The 23,491-nt window shown below is 35.0% G+C and overlaps 1 protein-coding gene across 5 annotated transcripts in view; it reads left to right on the top strand.

The window, feature by feature from the left end:
* Window positions 1–23,491, top strand: part of GSK3B (glycogen synthase kinase 3 beta) — a 216,375-nt gene that overhangs the window by 148,049 nt on the left and 44,835 nt on the right. For all 5 annotated transcript variants that reach the window (XR_008710389.1, XM_055568297.1, XM_055568296.1 and 2 more), the window contains exon 8: window positions 22,350–22,445. Coding sequence is in view for 4 of the 5 variants with exons in the window: in XM_055568297.1 (XP_055424272.1) it covers window positions 22,350–22,445 (96 nt within the window). In the remaining variant the exon portion in view is untranslated. The remainder of the gene's footprint in view (window positions 1–22,349; window positions 22,446–23,491) is intronic.

The raw sequence follows: 23,491 nt of genomic DNA, 5'->3' as shown, positions 1-23,491 counted from the left end.
CACCATGTGCTCTGCTCATATACTCTGCTGAGCACATAGGAGATGCTTGTATTTAGTCAGTATTTAAATATTTATAAAATGAAAAAATGAGTGTGTATTACTAGACCACTTGATAGAAGCAGAATTTTTACATATGGGTTTAATATGATTTTATTTATTAGGTCTGTCAAAACCTTTGTTAACAACATCATCGCAAAGTATTATTATCTTGGATATTGGATATTATTTCTTAAGAATAGCAGCACTAAGATTTTAAAGCTTTTAATATTGATATCTTAAATAAGTTCTCAAACCTCCCCCTTTAGAAATATCTAGTGTTTCTATATTTAGACCACTAGATGGTTGATTATAAACTTAGTTTGTCTGAAGCAACACCTACCTTCTATTGGGTTTTAGTCTTGATTTTCCAAATGTTTCATAGAATGGAAAATTGAAAATCTCCTTAGTGGTTTTGTAGTCCCAATTCCCCATCCAATGAAAGAACCTACTTAGTTACATTCCTGGGAGGTGGTTTTTCAGTGTTTTCTTGAATATTTCAAACGTCATAATGCTACTTTGGAATGCAGCCTGTTCTGTATCTGGACAGCTTGAATTTAGTTTTTATTGTGCTGAGTGAGCCTCTGTAGTTTTTGTTTTTATGTATTTATTTTTTTATTTTTAAAAAAATTTATTTTATGTTGGCATATGGTGGGTTTAATCCCTGGGTTGGGAAGATCCCCTGGAGAAGGGAAAGGCTACCCTACTCCAGTATTCTGGCCTGGAGAATTCCTTGAACCGTATAGTCCATGGGGTCACAAAGAGTCAGACACGACTGAGTGACTTTCACTAACGGTTGATTAACAGTTGCGTTGATTTCCGGGTAGAGTGATTCAGTTATACATATACATGTATACATTCTTTTTCAAGTTCTTTTCCCATTTAGGTTATTACAGAGTATTGAGCAAATTTCCCTGTGTTGTACAGTACGTCCTTGTTGGTTCATTTTAAATTTTGCTAGTTATTCCCTGGACTGTGATAAAGTTGTTCTAAAATCCTTGTACTTGATTTGCAATAATATTTTTGAAAAAATGATTTTGCTAAGTATCACTGTGTGCAACACCATGTGTGATCAAGAATCTTCCTTACTATCCATATAGTTTCTTATGATTTGCACCTGAGATCACTGGTCTTGGCCATCTTTTTTTGGTAACTCATCTTTTAGTTTCAGATTGAAGCTTTCAACTTAGTTCAGCAGATCTGCTTCCTTTCTGATTCCTACACTACACTCAGATCTAAGTTCGGATATTTTGATTTTCTTGTTTCCTAAAAGCCTTTGCATTCTTTGTTATTATTCAAATTAGTATTCTAATACAGGAGTTGGCAAACTTTCTGTAAAGGGCTAGATAAAACGTTTTAGGCTTTGTCGGCAAAAAAGGGAAGTCAAGGATGTCTGAGATACATAACAGAAAACAAAACAGAACAGAAAACAGAAAAACAAATTTTCACAAATTTTTCATTGATGAAATTCAAATTAATGTAATAATTGAGTAATACAAGTCTACTGATTAGAAGAATGAATTTCTTTTGAGGAGCCTGTGAAATTTCTCTTAATCATGGTTCAGAGTCAGTGTTTCATAGCCTCGAGTTGATGGCAAATGTTTATGTTTAAAATCAGTTCTTAGTTCATGTTATTTCAGTTTCTCAGTCATGTCCGACTCTTCGACCCCCTGAACTGCAGCACGCCAGGCCTCCCTGTCCATCACCAAGTCTTGGAGTCCATCCAAACCCATGTCCATTGAGTTGGTGATGCCATCCAACCATCTTATCTTCTGTCGTCCCCTTCTCCTCCCTCCCTCAATCTTTCCCAGCATCAGAGTCTTTTCAGATAAGTCAACTCTTCGCATCAGATGGCCAAAGTATTGGAGTTTTAGCCTCAACATCGGTCCTTCCAGTGAACACCCAGGACTGATCTCCTTTAGGATGGACTGGTTGGATGTCCTTTCAGTCCAAGGGCCTCTCAAAAGAGTCTTCTCCAACACCACAGTTCAAAAGCATCAATTCTTTGGCACTCAGCTTTCTTTATAGTCCAACCCTCACATCCATACATGACCACTGGAAAAACCATAGCCTTAACTAGATGAACCTTTGTTGACAAAGTAATGTCTCTGCTTTTGAATATGCTATCTAGGTTGGTCATAACTTTCCTTCTAAGGAGTAGGCATCTTTTAATTTCATGGCTGCAATCACCATCTGCAGTGAGCCCAAAAAAATAAAGACAGCCACTGTTTCCACTGCTTCCCCATCTAATTGCCATGAAGTGATGGGACTGGATGCCATGATCTTAGTTTTCTGAATGTTGAGCTTTAAGCCAACTTTTTCACTCTCCTCTTTCACTTTCATCAAGAGGCTCTTTAGTTCCTCTTCACTTTCTGCCATAAGGGTGATATAATCTGCATATCTGAGGTTATTGATATTTCTCCCGGCAATCTTGATTCCAGCTTGTGCTTCCTCCAGCCCAGCGTTTCTCATGATGTACTGTGCCTATAAGGTAAACAAGCAGGGTGACAATATACAGCCTTGATGTACTCCTTTTCCTATTTGGAACTAGCCTGTTGTTCATGTCCAGTTCTAACTGTTGATTCCTGACCTGCATACATGTTTCTCAAGAGACAGGTCAGGTGGTCTGGTATTGCCATCTCTTTCAAAATTTTCCACAGTTTATTGTGATCCACACAGTCATGGATCCTACGTAAACAGGATTGGGCCATAGTTTTCTGACCAATCAAGTCAGTACAACCAATCAGCATTTCTTCTATCCCCAGGCTTTCAGTTGATGTATTTGAATTTACCATACCACAGTTCTCTGTACATATCACCATTCAATTTGGCATTTATGTTTAGCTTATTAGAACTGTGTCATTTCTCTACCAATTATAGTTTAGAACTGTATGATGGTTTATTCTTTGTCACTAATTTTAATGAATTCGTACATGAGATTAATACAGATGAAACTGCTTAGAAGCTAAACTGGATAACTGTGATAAGTCATATATTTCATGCTTGCCATCATATCTTATAAACCTTTAAGTCCAAAGCTTATTTTACCACTTTTTGTCAGCCCCCCTAATTCTATTTTCTACTAATATTGGTTTGTTCTTAATTTAATTTTAGTAGAAACTGTCAGTTTGTTATTGATGGTTTATGACTTCAATTTTATTTAGGGCTTATTTGTTGTAGGTTGTCCATGTAGGTTGTAGTAGGCCAACTCTAAAACAAAACACTTCTTATTTATATATTATCTTGTCATCTTGCACTTATACATTGTCATCACCTAGATAAGTTCCAAGATTACTATCTATAGATATTTTGAAGGTGTTATAATGGATGTTATACAACATCCCAGAACAGTTTGGAATATCAAACTTCTCAGCCCTATTTACAGTTTTTAAGCAATACCATCCAGGGTAGATAAAATATCAGTATTAATTTACCACCCATTTGGTGACCTGAAGTTATACATTTCATTGAGGTTAATTAATAGACATTGTAAGGGTGTGGTGTGGTGTATGTGTGAGTGTGTAGTATAGCTCTTAAATCTTATTGCATGGAGATTAATAAACATTATAGGAATTTTATGTGTGTTTAATATAGCTCTTAATCTTGTTCATCCTATCTGTACACTTATACTTTACATATTGAATATCTATGATGTTTCATTGAAATAAGAATGCATAAGTAATTCTAATGTAACTTCCAGTGTTCTTGATCTAAGTTGTATGTCAGAAAAGAGTTGTATAGGTTAGCTTTCAAAGTTAAATGTTATTAAGACATTTTATACTTTAAGCAAACATTGCCATTTCTGCTAATCAGGACTTCAAGAATAGATTTGAGTTTTCTGTGAAAAGTGATCTCCCAGGTGCCCAACTCCAGTATCAGTTTTTTTGAAATGTTAGTCGAGCCCTTAGTTCTTTTGGAAACTAGGGCATCTATGTTACTGTTCTTCTCTGTTCTCTTTGCATTTTCTTTCTTGAAAACCTCATGGGTATTCCTCTTGAGTATCTGGAGGTAGCTGATATACCCCCAAACCCATAAAATAGTTACTCTTTTTTTTTTGAATTTGAGTTTATGCAGAAAAGGAACAGTTGTAAGCAAATTTCATAAATTTTATAAATGGTAGAATTGCCTAATTATAAACTTTCTGAACTGAAGCTGAAGCTCTAATCTGATGTGAAAAACTGACTCATTGGAAAAGACCCTGATGCTGGGAAAGATTGAGGGCAGGAGGAGAAAGTGGCCATAGAGGATGAGATGATTGGATGGTATCATCGACTCCATCAATGGACATGAGTCTGAGCAAACTCCAGGAGATAGTGAAGGACAGGGAAGGTTGGCGAGCTGCAGTCCATGGGGTCACGAAGAGTCAGACATGACTTAGCAACTGAACGACAAACTTTCTGAGCAGGAACTTTCTTTCATTGTTATGTTTTAATATCCAGAGGCACCATAATAGTTTTCAAGAAATATTTAAGCTAAATTAAGCTGCTAGATTAGTGTTCATTCATGAATTTGGAATTACCTAGGAATTAATAAGAAAAGTTAGTGTGATTGTTATTGTATATGTTGTTTATTAAACTTTATTGGCTTGGATGTCCAGGCCAATAATTCATAGAATAAGTAACACAGAGTATTATAAACTGAGCTAACTTAGTGTAACCTTTTAAATCTTCTCCCTATCTATCCTCAAACAACGCTTTTGCAGAATATTAAGAGTAAAATTAAAATATCTTCAGAGTAAATTAAAAGTATAGGGCAGTATGGCATTGAAAGTAATGAAAAATCATTTTTAAGCATGAAAAACATGTAGCTTTCTGAGATTGATTTCATACAAAGATTATCAAATCAGAATCTCATTATACCTTTTAATCTCTGAGTATCAAAAAGTGCTTGACTTTTCAAAGCATTTGTAGATAAGAGAGATTCTGTTTGGGAAGGCTCAGATAATAAGATTTCTTAAATTCTTCCTTAACATACTAGTTAAAATAATCTTAAGAAATATCTGATGTGGTTTCAGATACCTGGGGAAAATAAAACATTTTGGGAGAACATCTGTCAGAAATTTCACAAGCATAGCTTCAGTGATACAGCATTGTCCATTGGCACCTCTGTGGTCAGTCATACGAGTGGGGTTATTTAGAAAAAGTCTTCTGAAGACTTAAAGAAAGTAGTATTTTTTTTATGTTGATTGCTTTTTTTATCATTATGTATGCTATAATTTTACATGCTCAATGCAGAAAACATACCCAGATACAAATACAAGGAAAACAAAAGTAATCACTTACTGTTCTAGTACATCATGAAAAATAACTTCTATGAATATTTTTATACGCTTTTCTGTGCAAATGTATGTTAAAACAAAAGTGCCATCTGTTTTGTGGACTTTTTTGCTTTACTAAATAATTAATTGTATTTCTCATGTGAAGAAGTGTATGTTGATGAAGTGATTTTTTTTTATTTTTTAACTTTACAATATTGTATTGGTTTTGGCATATATCAACATGAATCTGCCACAGGTATACACATGTTCCCCATCCTGAACCAAGTGATTTTTTTTTTTGACTGCATAGATTTGACTGTAGATTGTATTCTGAATTACATAATTGATTCTGAGAAGAATAATGTGAAAGTACAGTGATAAGTGATTGCTTTTAAAAAAATTATATATTTAGCTTCTCAAAGGTTTGATTAACTCCTTACGTAAGATGTCCCCAAAATTCCCCGGATGGACTGAAGGTGATGCAGTCTAGGAAATTCTGGACCTGGGACTGCTGTAGGTTTTACTAATAGTTTCTTTTCCTCCTCCAAATTTTAAAACACAAATTTTAAGTAAGGAAAGGTGAGCTTCAGTCTAGAGTTCAATTTTGGGATTAAAATATCATAGAACTGAATGTTTGATAGAAGCCAGTCATTTTGTAGAATTTCCAATTTTAAATGTATTAATGTTCCTAGAGATATAATTTATTTCATAAATATTTACTTATGCTTTGTAACAAGTTGACCATTTCTTTCTAATGGAAGTTTTAAAGGCAGAAGTAGTTAGAGTACACCTCTCTGATAATAGACTTTCTCTATAGCTTTCATAGCTATAGTAACTAGCCTTTTAAATTTGGATATATGTCTTTTATAAAAACATGACATTAAACATGTAGATGCTTTAAAAAATTTTTTTATTGAAGTATAGTTGGTTTACAACATCGTGTCAGTTTATGATTTACTGCAAAGTGATTCAGGGGTGTGTGTGTGTATGCGCATATTGTTTTCCATTTTAGTTTATTACAGGATAGTGAATATAGTTCCCAGTGCTATGCAGTAGGACTTTGCTGTGTGTCATTTTATATATAATAGTAGTTTGTATCTGCTAATCTCAAACTCCTAATTTATCCCTCCCCCATCCTTTTCCCTCTTTGGTAACCATGAGTTTGTTTTCAAGGTCTGTGAGTTTGTTTCTCTTTGGTAGATAAGTTCATGTCATACTTTTCTCTTAGCAGTACTTACTCATTTTAGATATTTACATAGATGGTTCTTAGATGGGTAAGAACTAGTATATCTTACTCTAGCAGAAACTTTAGGAATTGGAAAGTTTCTGGAAAACAGTGGAAAATTTCTGTGGAAAACAGTGAGATCCAAATAATCTTTTGATTATTTTATTATAGTTAAGTAGGTGAACTTCATTTCTTGTGGTACCTAAAAGCTTGAAAAAGAAAAAGATTTAGCAGTGGAGAGTGAGATTAAAGAGAGAGAGCGACTTCCCTGGTGGTTCAGTGTTTAAGAGTCTTACCTGCCAGTGCAGGGGATTAGGTTCAATCCCTGATCTGGGAAGATTCCACATGCCACAGGGCAGCTAAGCCTGTGTTCTACAACTACTGAACCCATGCACTCTAGAGCCCATGCTTTGCAGCAGAAGAAGCACCACAATGAGAAGCCCATGCGCTGCAACTAGAGTAGCCTCCGTGTACCAATGAAGACCAAGCACAGCCAAAAACAAATAAATAAAATTATTTTTTAAAAAAAGAGAGTGGGGGGGGTCATTTTTTACTGTTATGTGATACTGATTTTTTTTTTTTAATCATCTTTTTGTAATCCCAGAAACTGGAAAAAAAAAAAAAAAAGGATGTTTTCAGTTGTTTTATGCCAGAATCTTTTGTTAGTAAACAAATAAATACAGTTACATAGAGTTAAGAGGGCTACATGTTATTACAAATATCTATCTAAATCATTGTTTTCCTGGTCTTTCGATTTGACTGATGGCTCTTTGCAGTATGTGTTAGTAACTTCAGTCGTGTGTGACTCTTTGCAACCCCATGGACTATAGCCCGCCAGGCTCCTCTGTCCATGGAATTCTCCAGGCAAGACTATTGGAGTGGGTTGCCATTGCCTTCTCCAAGGAACCTTCCCAACCCAGGGATCAAACTCAGGTCTTCTGAATTGCAGGCAGATTCTTTACTGTGTGAGCCACCAGGGGCTTTGCAGGATAATTTAGACAAATAGATTAGTGATTATCTGGCCCCTCAGAAGTCTGCATTTTCAAATATTGGTAAAATACTGCTAATCATGAAAGCTGCTACTCATTGAGAACTTCCTCTGCACAAGGCACTGAGCTCAGCACTTTACACATTTACCACATTTAACTGTTCAATCCTAGCAAGATGATGGTGATGGTGAAGATGAGTATTATAACTGCCATATCTGGGAAGGGTTGGGTGGTAGGAAAATCCTGTCTGATTCATCTTTAGCTAAGTTGGTGTCCTCTATTCATGGAATTTTGTAGCTCTAGGCGAAACAATATGGTACTTAATGTCAACTTATTATCTAGAACCCACTTGATTTAGTGTTTTTCAAGTGTGACCACAAAATAAAGGAAAAGGTTCCTAAATCCTATTGTAATGAATATACTAAATCAGTTTGTGATGTCTTTGGACTAAGTTTAATTGTACTTCATCTAAATTAATCAAGGTTGTAAAAGTGGATTCCTTTGCTTTCAAGTACAGCTCAGTGTTATCTTCATCATCTTTGCTTTGCAAACACTAGCTTTCCGTTATCTCCATATTATGGATTGTTTAGCACCTGTGTATGCCCTGTCTCCTGGCTTGACATTTTCACCATCAAATTAGTCTTTCAGACAGAGGTCTAAGAGACTAATTTAATGAGAATTTAGTAAGTATAAAATACTTTTCTTCCTAAGTTTTTTTTTTTTTTTTTAATTTTATTTTATTTTTAAACTTTACATAACTGTATTAGATTTGCCAAATATCAAAATGAATCCGCCACAGATACATCTTCCTAAGTTTTTTGATGGATCCATGATGTATCTTTGCTAACATGTATTTGGAGCTTAATCATATGGTACCTGATGGTATTTCTTTTGTTGTCATAGAGCTCTTCTTGTTAACAGACAACAGGGGCAACATATTAAACTTAGTTCTCTCTCCCTTTTCCACTGCCCAGAACTAGTAAGCACACCACATGGTACAGATTTTTACTTGTAATGTATAATATGTAATATATATAAACATATTTTATTGCTTTTTTCATTCTTGTTTTATTGTTTACATTTTTCAGTGTTTATTACTGACTAGAGCAGCGACTTTTAGTCACTTTTGCATCATGGACCTCTTTGAAAATCTTTCATAGCAATGGACTCTCCCCCAGAAAAACATATATGCCAAAATTTGGCATATGATATTAGGTGAACCTTGGACTTTCTGAAGCTCATCTCGAATATCTAGATTAAATATCCCTATACTAGTGCAAAGAATAATGGTTACAATTTATAATAACTGCCTGCAGTATAAATACTACCGACATAGTGTCAACATTTTAAAAATAAGTAAATGAGTATTAGAAAAATCATTTTAATGTAAAATTTCTCAGTTGAATCTTTACATTAATATGCTGTATATAGGCCAGAAGAAACATCAGTTTTATGTTGCTACTATGAAATTTTACTGATTCTGTGGTAACTTACTCATACTTGGTTAAATCACTATATGCTTATATGTAAGTGTATATGAAAAAGTGGTGTCATGGCAATGTGGTCTGGTTAGCTTTTGACTTGAGAATAATGACATCCATTTGAAATTAATTTACCCAAAACAAGCAGTATAAAATGATTTACTAAGTTGCCAGAATATGTTTTATTTACTCAAAGAAACTTTTTTCTCATAAACCTAAGTTTCAAGACATTTTCACCTCAAAACTGTTGTTTTAATAGTTATATTTTAGAACCTGAGTCAGAAGACCATCCACAAAATTATTCTTTGGGGAATATAATACACTGTACTTATCAACTGTAGATTCTTCTCCATGGTGGCAATTTGAGTTCTTCTGTATATTTGTTTATTTTCAGGGTTCAATATAAAGAAACACTGGACTCTTGTAGAGGGGCATTTATTTTGTTAAAAGCATACTGATTGATATTTCATATTTAAAAAACATAATTTTATTGATATGTATAATGGAAGGAAAACACAAAGAAAATCTTGGCTTGTGGTGCTACAATACCACAAAAACTATTAACACTAAGAACTATAGTGTTAGTGATTCCCAGAGGAAGCAAGAGCTGGGGGATGTGTGTATACAATGTTTACGTGTCTCAAAGGGGAGTGTGATTTTTTTTTACAAGTTTGGAAAATATAGTGAGGTGTTTTTTTTTTTTTAACCCAAGAGATTCTAATCCCATCTGCCACCCCTCTTTTTGTCATATACCCTTACCTTGAACATACAACTATGGCTGACATTCACCTAGGGGGAAAAAAAATGACCACTGTGAATATGTATTAACCAAGAATGACTGTTTTACTTTACGGTGAGTAATTTGCATAGTCAAAACAGTAATCACCTTTTTGGGGGGAAGGAAAGTACTTGTTGCCAAATATAAAATTTTATTAGGGAAGAAAAGTCATACTTCCCACTTCTAAAACTTATTTTATAGCTGTAGTAATCAAGATAGTGCATCTACAGTGGAATATTATTAAGCCACAAGAAGGAAGGAAATTCTTCCATTTTTGATAACAGGATGGATGGACCTTAGGGCATTATGCTAAATGAAATAAGCTAGACAGAGAAAGACAACTATTCCATGGTATCACCTGTATGTAGACTCTAAAAAGAAAAGGAAAAAAGTCAATCATAGAGAGTAGAAAAGTGGCTGCCCCTGGGGCTTAGGGAGTGGAGGAAATGAGGAGAGGTTGGTAAAGAGGACAGATTTTCTAAGATGAGTGAGGTCTGGGAATCTGATGTAAAACATGGTGGTTATAGTTGATAACACTATTGACCTAAATGTTCTCACCAGAAGAAGGACGAGAAGAAAGAAAAGTGTGAGGTGATGAATATGTTAATTAACTAGATGATAGGTATCCTTTCACAATGTGTATGTATATAAAATCACCACTGTGTTCATTTAGTATGTCTTAAAATTTTGTCAGTTAAACCTCAAGAAAGGGGGGTGAGAATGTTTAGTCCCAATATGAGTATAGGCATGTAGGTCAGTGCAGTACAATTGAATGTCTAGAAAATAAATCTTTATGTTTATGGTCAGATAACCTTAGACAAGGGTTCCGGGGCAGTTCAATGGGGAAACAGTAGTCTTTTTAACAAATGATATTTGGGCAACTGGATATCCATATGCAAAAGAATGAAGTTGGACCCCTACCTCTCATACCATGTACACAAATTAACTCAAAATGTATAGGCCTAGAGCCAAGATTGTAAAACTCTTAGAAAGAAACATAGGTGTAAATGATTTTTTTTTTTAGATACGAAACCAAAAGCACAAGTAACAGTAGAAAAAGCATATATATTGAACTTCATCAAAATTTAAAAATTTGTTTCCCAAAGACTACCATCCAGAAAATTAAAAGACAACACACAGAATGTTGTCAATAAGGAATTTGTATCTAGAATAAGGAACTCTTACAACTCAGCCATAAAAAGACAGCCCAAGAGAAAAATGGGCAAAAGGTCCGAATTAACATTTCTTGAAAGAAGACATACAGGTGGCCAGTGAGGACACACACACAAAGACGCTCAATGTTGTTGGTCATTAGAGAAACGCAAGTCAGATCCACAGTGAGTACTAGAGCATATTTATTAGGGTGGCCAAGATACAGACCCACAGTAACTAGTATTGGTAATGTGTGGCTCAGACGGTAAAGTGTCTGCCTGCAGTGCGGGAGACCCGGGTTCAATCCCTGGGTTGGGAAGATCCCCTGAAGAAGGAAATGGCAGCTCACTCCAGTTTTCTTGCCTGGAAAATCCCATGGACCACGGAGCCTGGTAGGTTACTGTCCATGGGGTCGCAAAGAGTCGGACACGACTGAACGACTTCACTTCACTTCACTTCAATGTGCATGCTTAGTTTTTCAGTTGTGTCTGACTCTTTGCAACGTTATGGGCTGTAGCCTACCAGGCTCCTCTGTCCATAGGATTCTCCAGGCAAGATTACTGGAGTGGGTTGCCATGCCCTCCTCTAGAGGATCTTCCCAACCCAGGGATTGAATCTGTGTCTCCTGCATTGCAGGCGGATTCTTGACCCACTGAGCCACCTGGGAATCCTTACCAAAGGATGTGGAGAAATTGAAACTTTCATACATTGCTCAAGGGATTGTAAAATGGTATAAACAAAAAGTGGTTTTGCACTTACTCAAAATAATAGGGTTACCACACAACCCAGCAATTCCATTCATAGGAATTTGAAAACATTAATCTACAAAAAAACTTGTACATAAAGGTTTGTGCAGTATTATTTATAGCCAAAAAAGTATAAACATTTCAGTTGTCCATCAGCTGATGAATGAAAATGTCAAATACAGACTATCACAGAAAATATCAAACACAAAAGGACACATGTTAATGTGATTCCATTTATATGAAATGTCCAGAATAAGCAAATCTGTAGAGACAGAAAGTAGATTAGTGGTTGTCAGTAATTGGGGAGAGTAGAAATGGGAGTGACTGCTCATGGGTACAGGGTTTAATTTAGGGATGATGAACATGTTCTGAAATCAGATAGCAGTTGATGGTTGTAAGCACTGAATATACTAAAAAAGAAGTAAGTTCTATAGAGGGGTGTAAAGCTCAAAGCTTTGTTTGTTTTTTAAGACAAGATTGAAGACATCTACCTGCAGAACTTCTGATAAGGGTGTGTTGCCGCTTCCACCATATTTTAAGAAAGGCAGTAAACTGACCATAGCTTTGCAGAGCACTCAGGTCCAGTTAAGTGACAGATGGCACAGGGGTAAACGGAGTAAATCATGGACACACAAAGGGACCCTCCTGTACTAGTTTAGGCTGAATAAATACTTTAGCCAAAAGTATTTATTCAAATACTTTTGAATAATTTATTCAGATACTTATGTTGTGTTCAAAATAACATGACAGCTTGATGCTCTTTTCTTCACTGATATTCCTAATGAAATTTTAATGATTGTGCTGCTGCTGCTGTAGCTTTGGGGATGGGGGAAGGTTCCTTGCCTTTTGGAAATCAGAGGAAAACCCTGAGAAAGAAACATTGCAAACCCCACAAAAAAATCCTTATACCAAAATACCACCCATTTCTTATAGGAGAGGTCTACAGAAACTGTATAAAATCTGCATCTAAGTGTCTGCCTGCAATGTGGGAGACCTGGGTTCAATCCCTAGGTTGGGAAGATCCTCTGGAGAAGGAAATGGCAACCAATTCAGTACTCTTGCCTGGAAAATCCCATGGGTGGAGTACCTGGTAGGCTACAGTCCGTGGGTTGCCAGGAGTCGGACACGACTGAGTGACTTCACTTGTCTTGTTTTGATAGTTAAGTATTTTAGCTACCTACCTATAGTGTATTTACAGAGAAGGCAAGGGCACCCCACTCCAGTACTCTTGCCTGGAAAATCCCATGGACGGAGGAGCCTGGTAGGCTGCAGTCCATGGGGTCGCTAGAAGTTGGACACGACTGAGCGACTTCACTTGCACTTTTCCCTTTCATGCATTGGAGAAGGAAATGGCAACCCACTCCAGTGTTCTTGCCTGGAAAATCCCAGGGATGGGGGAGCCTGGTGGGCTGCTGTCTATGGGGTCGCACAGAGTCAGACACGACTGAAGCAACTTAGCAGCAGCAGCATAGTGTTTTTAAAAAGTTTAAAACCTGTAACTTGCAGGGATATACCAGAGAGCATAACATTTTATATCAATCCTTTGAAAGTGAAAATGTGGTGATTCCAAGAATGTCAGTAGAGTACTGATATTTTGAAGTAGAATAGCTCAGTGACATGTATTTTGGTTTTCACATTGTCACATTTATGATACAGACAGTCAACCTGACAGTTATCCAATTTAAATAAACATTTCTTTTATGCAGAAATCCCTCTTGACTCTGTGTTATACAATTTTTTATCTGCTTATTTTAAAAGCTTTGATTGAATTCATTATGGCCATGTATCCTTTCAGTCTTTCAGGGTATATCATGTTAACAGCATTTTGATTTAGTGAACCATTTGGACCTACACAGAGAGTCTTTGCCCTCAAGGAGTTCAGAGACTTACTGAGGGGAGGTAAGGCAGGTCTGACCCCAGAAGTCTGATCAGAGTACAGAGGCAGAAGTATCCTATTTGGAGAGAATCCTATCTGGAAAGATTTCATTTAAGAGGAAATTCTTGAACTGAATCTTGAAACATGCAAAGATACTCACCATTGAGAGAAAGGAAGGGAATGGAGGGCGTACGTGCTAATTTGGACAAGGATGCTCAGTGAAGTCAGGTCTATTGTGTGTTACTTTATGGTTCGAGCCTAAAGTTCCGAATGGTGGGGATAGTGTATAAGTTTACCAGGAGGCTGGAGCTGTGGGCAGTGGCCAGAACACTTTAGCCTGTAAGCACTTGGAAGCCACTGAAGGATTTTAAGCAGAGGAGTAACAGATTTCTAATAGAATTTCTTTGGCTTCACGTTTGTTTTAAAGGCCACACATGTAGTTCTATTGCTGAAGTTTGGCGACCTCTGGTGTTGGGCTATTAAAACGCAAAGCTGTGAAAGAAGTGTATTTCAGAGCTTTTGTCAGATGATTCTTGGCTTTATTTCTTTGAAGACATGAATCATAATTCATCACTTAATATTTATTGGTGTCTAGATAAATTTGAAGCTAAATGAATGAAAAAAAATGGTGCAACAAATGTGATGGGACTGGATACAAATGAAATAATTGATTTAATCATAAAAGATGAACAACTTCCCAAAGGGTTGTGACAGGCTAATTTCTGATCTTTGAGTCTTTGCACCACCTACCCCCCATGACGTTCTAGAATAGTAGACTTAAAAAATGCTGTTTTTGCAATAAATGGAAAGATCCTATTCTAATGGCAGATAACTCAGAGTACATACTCTTCCCAATAGTGTGATCATTTTGAACATCCCCCTCCTTTTAATGTGTAAGAGATACCATAATTATAGAAAAGTACATAAAATATTATGTGCAGTTTAATTTCCTTTAAGTTGTGGGGCACTCAGTTTTCAGGAAATCCAGAAATAATAATTATTTTTTAAATGTACCTTTAATCTTAAAAGTTTCTGGGGAAAAACTAATCTTGCATCTCTTAAAATTTGAGGGAACCCTGAGACTTGTTTTGTGTCTGAAGTGTTAAGATCCTTGTCAAACATACGTTTTTTTTTTTTAATCTGTAAAGTGAAAAAGTTTAAGTATATGATTTCAGAGTTTCCAAATATAAATCACCTGAAATAAATCAAGTAGAAATATACTCTGAACCTAGTAGAAGCTTAATATATAAAAGATATACTCAGAAGTAGAAATGGGATAGTTGACTTGTTTTTTGTTGTTGTAGTTTATTATTGATTGCAGATTGTGATGCATTCGGAATCTTTGCTCTTCATAATCTTTCACTTGTTAACCTTTAAGACTTTAATGTTGCCATCCATCCATTATCTAATCCTTGTTCTCTGTCAACACTCAACTGATAGAGTTACCCAAATCATGCTATTTCCTACCTCATACCTAGAGTGCATGGAACCTGCATCTGATTCATTTGCTTCCTAGATTCCTTAAGTAAAATTTGCTCTTGTCTCTCCTTCCAGCATCCTTTCCTGAATCTTTTCCTTATTCCAGTTCATTGTAGCACTTTCACCTCATAGTTCTCTGTGCTTATTTTGTTGTACTGATCTTGGCTATTTCAAGTTGGTTTATAATGTACAGGGGTTCCCTGTTGGCTCAGGTGGTAAAGAATCTGCCTGCAATGCAGGAAACGCAGATTCAGTCCCTGGGTTGGGAAGATCCCTTGAAGAAGGGAATGGCTACCTGCTCCAGTATTCTTGCCTGGAGAATTCTATGGATAGAGGAACCTGGAGGGCTACAGTCCATGGGGTTGCAAAGAGTTGGATATGACTGAGCAACTAACTATAATGTACAAGTCTTTCTGCTCTATAGTTCCTTGAGCAAGGGCACTCAGTAAATATTTTTTTGAGTGGAGTGACTTAGGAGACTGAAAAAAAAATTTGTAATGCCTCTCAATTATGTCATGCCTTTGCATCCTTACATTCCTTTGCATCTTAACTTACATCTTACCTTTCTTAAAGACTGTATGTACTGTATATAAAATAATTCTCATTTTAAGGTTTGGCAGACTCTGATACTTTTAATGCTAGCCTTAAAATAGCAACAGAAGAAAGATAAACATGGTTGTATTTAGTATAGTAATGGCATCACAAATTACATAATGGTCTGTTTTTTACTTTTTAAATTAATTTCATAGTGGTGTAGTTTACATACAATAAAATATAACAATTTTAAGTGTACAGTTTAATGAGTTTTGACAAACATATCTACTATCCTGGTCAAGATGTAGAACATTTCCGTCATCCCCAAACATGTTCGTGTGTACAGCCTAGGGTAACCAAATGTCTCAGATTGCCCAAGACTGAGGGATCTGCCAGGGTAGTCCCAGGTAAGCTGGGACAGTTGATCACCCTGTTCGTGTACCTTTGCAGTCTCCCATCTTTTGTTTCAGGTTACCATTAGTCGGCTTTCTGTCACTGCAGATTAGTTTTTCCTATTCTAGAATTTCATATGAATGGAATCATGTTGTGTGTGTGTGTTTTGTATCTGTTTTTTTTAGTTCAACATCATGTTTTTGTGATTTATCCATCTTTGTATTACCTATTCTAAGAGTTGTTTATCCATTTATCTGTGGATTAGCGTTTGACTTGTTTTTGTTTTGGCTGTTTATGAGTAAAGCTTATCTTTTTGTTTAAACAAACCTGTGTTTACATTTCTCTTCAATAAAGAACAGGACTGAAATTGCTGTCATATGATAAATGTGTGTAAACTTTGTAAGAAATCATCAAACTGTTTTCCAGAGCAGTTTCACTGTCTGCACTTCCACCAGCAGTGTATGAGAGTTTCAGTGTTTTACATTTTCATCAACATACAGTATTTATAATAATTTTAAATTTAGTCTTAAAACTTGCTTTTATCGTTAGGAAATGTCCCTCTTTATTTTTGTTTAATTTCCTTGTACTGAAGTCTACAATTTTCTGATACTGCGTTGAGTCTGATAATTTTTACCTTTAATTGGAGTGTTTGGACCATTTACATTCAATGTAATTATTAATATGGTTGGGTTTAAATATTCCACCTTGGTAATTGTTTTCTTTTTGTTGTTTGTTTCTTCCTCTCCCTTTTTTACTGCTCTCTTGTGGCTTATAATGAGTGTTTTTCATTTTCCCTGTTGGCTTTTTAAGCTATATTGATTGCCATGTTACATTTTTTTAAATTTGTTCTAAGATTGAACATAGGCATCCTACTCTATCACAGTCTACAGATAATAATATACCACTTTGCATATAAAGTAAGAACCTTACAATAGCATATTTCCATTTCCCCTTCCTGTCCATTGTGCTCTTGCCATACATTTTACTTCTATAATACTTTATTTTGCTTTAAACACTGTTTTCTTCTAAACCAGTTTAAAAGCAAAGGGGAGATTCATGATGATGTTTGGTAGAAACTATTGCGATACTGTAAAGCAATTATCCTTCAATTAAAAATAAATAAATCAAAAAATAAATGAATACAGTAGTGACCAACTTAAAAAAATAAAAGCAAAAGGGAAATTCATACATGTAGTCCATATTTATAATTTTGGAGGGTCTTTATTCCTTAGTGTAGATAGGAATGACCATTCATTCTCTTTCATCCTAAAGTATTTTCTTGTAGTGAAAATCTGGAGACAAACTCTCTTAGCTTTTGTTTGCTTAGCAATGTCTTGTTTATTTTATTTTTTTCACTGTTTCAAGGAGAGAAGTAGCCCTGAGTTTTATTATGTGGTTTGATTGATGGAGAGAACTGGAAATCAAGACATCTTGGTTCTGTTCCCGTCATTCTTTTGAAGGATATTTTTACTGGATATGGAATTTCTTGGTTTCCAGTTTCTCATTTCTTTTTTTTTTTTTTTTTTTTGAGAGAGGTCTCTATTTTCTTCTGGCTTGCGTTGTTTCTGATAAGTTGGCTGTTATTATTGTCGACTGTATAAAATGTGTCTCTTTGCTTTGGTAAAAACTTTCCCTTTATCAGTGGCTTTTATACTGTTTGGGTTTCATGGCATTTTCATCAAATTTGGGAAAATGTTGGCCACTATTTCTTCAAATATTTTTTCGACATCTGTTCCGTCAAGCCCCTTCTTAGACTCCAATCACATGTACCTATGTGTTTCTAGCTTGTTGTACCTCCATGCTTCAGCTTTGATAGTTTCTGCTGTTTTGTTTTGTTTTTTAAGTTCACTGATTGTCTTCTGTGGTGTCTCATCTGTTGTTAGACCTCCAGAAAAATTTTAACTTCACATATCATACTTTTCAGCTGTGCAATTACTGTATTTCTTTTTTAATCCTCTGTTTGTCTCCTCATTATAAAGCTGTTTTATGCCCTCATTTGTCAATTCTGCCCTTTGTCATTTTTGTACCTCTATCTGTTGACCAGTTCCCTACTCCCTTCTTTTTGAATCGTATTTACCTTCTCCTTTAAAGACTATTTCGTCAGTCAGTTTTCTAATTGTTTTACTCTAGAGAGTAATTCTAATATCAGTTACTTAGCAGTTACTAAAAAGAGATGTCTTTTTTTAAAATAATGCAAACTTTACATGATATTCTAGATTTATTGAGCTACTGATGCCAAGTTATACAGAATTATACTTTATTATGTAAGGCTTTTGGTTAACACAACATTTATACACAAAGCAATTCTATAATAAGGATGTTCTACAACTTAGGCCTTGAGATTAAAAATTTTAGGCAATAAAATTACTTACAATGTGCACATCCATAGGATTTCCTGCCATTAAACATTCCAATCAAAATTCTACATGTGAAACAATCACATGTGCTACAATAGTGGAAGTGACTAGTAACAGAGGCTCTCTGGCCCAGAAAGCCTAAGGTATTTACTTTCTGGCCCTTAAAAAAAGTTGGCTAATCCCTGGATCTCCCATCTCCCCATCTCTATTAGCTAGTCTGGGGAGAATGTGCTTTTCAAGATTTTAAGGTGACAAGAAAAAGAATAGAAAAATTATTATAATAGTTGTATATTTGACAAGAGAAATTAAACATAAAACAGACAGCTACATTGGAATTTCACTTCGTCCATCTAATAGCTCTAGTGATTCGTCATGTGGCTATAACACTAATAAGATACCCTTTGCCACTTTGTGGTGATATGCTAGTTTATTTGGTTAATTGCTTTTAAGTAATTGATAGTGAATATATCAGTGATTCCATTTACTAGATATTAATAGTAATTAAGTTTCTTAAAAGTCACAAATATCCACATTTTAAAGATAAAGAACACAAACTCTGACCACCAATCAGAAGTATAATTAAGAATCTTTTTTGTATCGTAATTATTCATCAAAGCAGATAATCTCCCATTGTGATAAAAGATTTTTTTCCACATCCATGCACTAGTATATATTGAGTGAGAATTCTAGGTATGTAAAAAATGCTTAGATGAAAAGATCAGAAATATTGAACCTTAGTTAATTATATGTATGCTAACATAATTAAATGTCTGCAACTGATATTCAGATGCATCAGAAAATAAGGTATATTGATATATGCATGGAGGAGTGGAAATGTGATGAAACAAACGTAGTATTGAAAAATATTAGAATAAAAGGAGGATATTTTCACTCTTTTAAAAAAGATGCTTTTCTCATATGTGAAATTTTTCACATATAAAATTTGGGATAAATGTTTAGATCTAAGTGGCTGTGAGACAGTTTAGGGAGAATATGGGAGTGACTTCACATATGCACACATATAGTATACTTTCTTGCTTTCACATAAAATAAATTATTATAACATATGTTTATTTAAGCAAACCTTGTATGCATGTCATGTGTTTCTCAGCTGTTTGTTGTTTATTTCATAGATTTACTTCCACCAGGAATATTCTTAGGTTATAATAAAAAGCATATACGAATTTAAACTTTCACTTCAAGGAGCATCCTGCCTTTTTCATTATACAGTATTATACATTTTCCATTATGCAATATGGAAAAGTCAGCCAAATAGCCTATAAATTCATATGATCTATGTTCATACAGTAAAAAGATGGATTTACTGATGGTCTATATACATCCCCTCATTTCTTTTGGCATTTTTACCAGCTTGTAGGGAGTTAGGACTATGCCTTGTGCTAACAAAGTGCTGAATAAATAAGGGGAGATGGCACAAAAAATACTCACTGATTTGAGAGTGGGCATTTCTTAAGTGTCATTATTATTTATTGTTAAATATATCATAATACAAAAATATATATAAATGTATTAAGTTTAAAGCATAATAATAAAGTGACTATCCATGTAAGTACCACTCAGATTAAGAATTAGAATTAGAGAACTACTTAATGCCCACCCCAGTCACAGTCCCTCCTCCTCCATTATTTCTAGTAAGCTAAATAATCTATACTTGATTTTTCTAGTGTATATTCCCATGCTTTTGATTTAGTTTAACTATGTAAACTAAAGGATTCCCTGGTAACTCAGCTGGTAAAGAATCCACCTGCAATGCAGGAGACCCCAGTTCAATTCCTGGGTCAGGAAGATCTCCTGGATAAGGGATAGGCTACCCACTGCAGTATTCTTGGGCTTCCCTAGTGGCTCAGCTGGTTAAAGAATCTGCCTGCAGTGTGGGAGATCTGGGTCTGATCCCTGGGTTGGGAAGATCCCCTGGAGAGGGGAACGGCTACCTTCTCCAGTGTTCTGGCCTGGAGAATTCCATGGACTGTATGGAATTCATGGAGTCACAAAGAGTCAGACATGGCTGAGCGACTTCACTTTCACGTAAATTAAAACATAGTTTAGTGTTTCCAGTTTTTAAACTTTACATAAAGCCATTATTGAGTGAAAATTCACCACTGTGTGAAATTCATCCAATAAGGTATATGTTGTTCTAGTTCATTTATTTTCATTGCTAGTTAGTATATCATTATATGACTGTGCCACACTTTATTAATTCTACTTTTGGATTTTTGCTTTTGCCTGCAGTGTTGTATTATTACAGACTGTGTGTATACTCAGTCGCTTCAGTTGTGTCCTATGCTTTGTGACCCCGTGGACCTTAGCCACAGGGCTCCTCTATCCATGGTGTTTTCCTGGGAAGAATACTAGAGTGGGTTGCCATGCCCTCCTCCAGGGAATCTTCCCGACCTAGGAATCAAACCCGCGTTTCCTGTGTCTCCTCCATTGCAGGCAGATTCTTTACTGCTTGAGCCATCAGGGAAGCCCCTATTACAGACTAATATATATTATAAAGAGTTTCTCTAGATTAGAGTATATGTCTTAAAATGAAATTAGTGGATTGTAGCATCACTGAAAGTATGCATTTTAAATACTCATTTTTTAACATTGCTGTTGTTTTTATTTAGCATTTTAAAAAGTCCAGTGGAGTTGCATTTGGAAGGCAGAATTATCAATAAGTTCACTCTCCCTTCTTTTTCACTCTTTCCCCTTTTACCCATACATGTACACACATACACCCTTCATCAAGAGTCCAATTTAGAAAATAAGGGCTTGCTTTATTATTTAAAATTAAAACTTTTACTTTTCATATTTTAAATATAGATAGCTCCTAACTTACAAAAATCTGATAGCTACAAAGACCAGATATTTTCCTTTTCAACACTCTTTGCTTCTCTGTAAAGCTGGAATTCTACTACAGGAAGGAAAGGAAGTTGTATTATATTTATTACCCCTAATAATTTCCTAGTACCTCTTTGTAATACTTTGTTCTAGCTCCTCACAACCGTGAATCTTCTTTCTGTCACTATAGGCAGAAGATGTTCTAGAATTCTATATGAATTAAATTATACAGTACCTACTCAGTCTAGCTTATGTTTTGTTTTCATATGAGTGTCTTTTGAAGAATAAAACTTTAAAAAATTTGCCTAAGTTCTGAAAGTTTTAATGAAGTCTAGAGAATTAGAAACAGTAACAACAAGCACCTGAAATTCTTAGTTTGCCCTGTTTGTTCACCACTGATCAAGTACTTCACATTCTGCTCCTCTGTGCAACTGTCCTTGAATTAAATGGATTAACATTTTATTTCAACAAACTTGTTTTATATTGGGCACTAGAGTTACAAAGATACGTAATAAGTGTTGTTTTTCTTCAGCGTACTCATTTTAATACTTAATGTCTCTTCCCATCATCTGTCTGATGCAGTCAAGTCCATATACTTTCCTTCTTTTGGTGCCTAATACAGCTCTGGAGGTAATGAAGTGCTCAGTATATTTTCATCTTGGTATTATAGTTATACTTTTCTCCACACAAATATGTAAGTTGCTCATAGTTAGAATCTCACTTGTTCTTAGTATTCTTCATATAGTTCCTAGTACACAGGGATATTCACTTAATATTCAGTGATTGAATGGAATTATTGATGACCATGTTTGACTAAGGTTCTCCTAATTAGTTTTTTGATAATAAAACCTTTGACTTACTTTACTGATGAATAAATGAATAAAAGATACTCTCACTTCAGATGTCATCACAACAGATTGTTTTTCTAGACAGAACGAAGATGCCTGATTTTTAGTTGAATATTTTTGAGTGACCTTTCTTATACAAACTTGATGACTATTACCATAAAGTCTGTATACTACCTATAGCTTGGGTTCTCTAGTCAGAAATTGAAGTCTTTTATAAGGTCTGCTCTATTTAATGAGTTACATATTTTATAACTTTGGAATTCAATTTTTCAGTGAAACCAGTACATTAAAACATAAAGACTATATTTATAAGTATATAGAAAATTAGGGCAATAACTTTCTTTCTTTATCTAGGTCCTGGGGACACCAACAAGGGAGCAAATTCGAGAAATGAACCCAAACTACACGGAATTCAAATTCCCTCAAATTAAGGCACATCCTTGGACTAAGGTGAGTCAAAAAGAGTTTTTTAAAAAATACATTAACCAGTAGTTAATTAGAAGTTGGATTTCTCATTGTTCTTGAACTAAACTATTTTGAGACTAGGTGGCTGTCGGAATACAAAGTACAACAGGACTTCTGCATGTAAAAATAATTGGATAATTATACATCAGTGTTTCATTGATTGTATATAGCTTCATTCCCATTGATTTCCTGTAGAAAGTTTCCAATCTGGGTTTTTATTTGTAGGATGAGGACAGTACATATGCGTAGTATTCAAATAAAGAATTTCGTTAAGTGCAGGATCTTATATATAAATTTTTACTCTTTAAAATTCAGAAGTAATTTCTTTACATAGTTGGGGTACTTACATGCATTCAATATCATATAGCATTCAGTATCATATATATTTTTATTCTTTTTAAACTACTAGTAATAGATTATATTTTGTGTTCTTCTCTTGTTTTCTTTCTTGTTGGTGTTTTGGGAGCAAGAGTAAAATGAAGATTTGGTCTCATGAATAGTATACATTGAAAGCAGTTGATATACCCACAGGATGTCCCTAGCCATTGGAAAAGCCTAACTTCAACTTTTAGTTGGAGCCAATTCTAAGAGCATAAGTACTAACTTATGAGAAGACTTTATTTTTTGTTTTGATAGTTAATTGAAATGATTGTAGAGAGATTTTATTAAAAAGTTATTTTCATGTCTGATTTGTGAGATTGTATGCAGAGGGTAAGAAAAATATCAATAAGGTTTATAGCTAGAGTGACTCTCTTGTTTTATAGATTCTGAAACTCTAGCTAAACATGCCAAATGACTTATCCATGTTTCCATATGTGACTGACAAAGTCAGGATGAAGCTTCTTCTCTGTGTATGTGTGTGTGTGTTTAATACCAAGTTTTTTAACCTTCTAGTTCTGTGCCATCTATATATCCCTCTTCCCAGTTTATTCTTATATTTCATTATATATTTTGTGGGTTGGAAATATTCAACTTTTTAATACATATTTCAATCAGAGATCTTTTATATTTAAAAATATACATAGAACAGT

This window comes from Bubalus kerabau, chromosome 2 (genome assembly GCF_029407905.1).
Source record: "Bubalus kerabau isolate K-KA32 ecotype Philippines breed swamp buffalo chromosome 2, PCC_UOA_SB_1v2, whole genome shotgun sequence".
In the NCBI taxonomy this organism is placed as follows: domain Eukaryota; kingdom Metazoa; phylum Chordata; class Mammalia; order Artiodactyla; family Bovidae; genus Bubalus; species Bubalus kerabau.
This window is presented reverse-complemented; position numbering and strand designations above follow the sequence as displayed.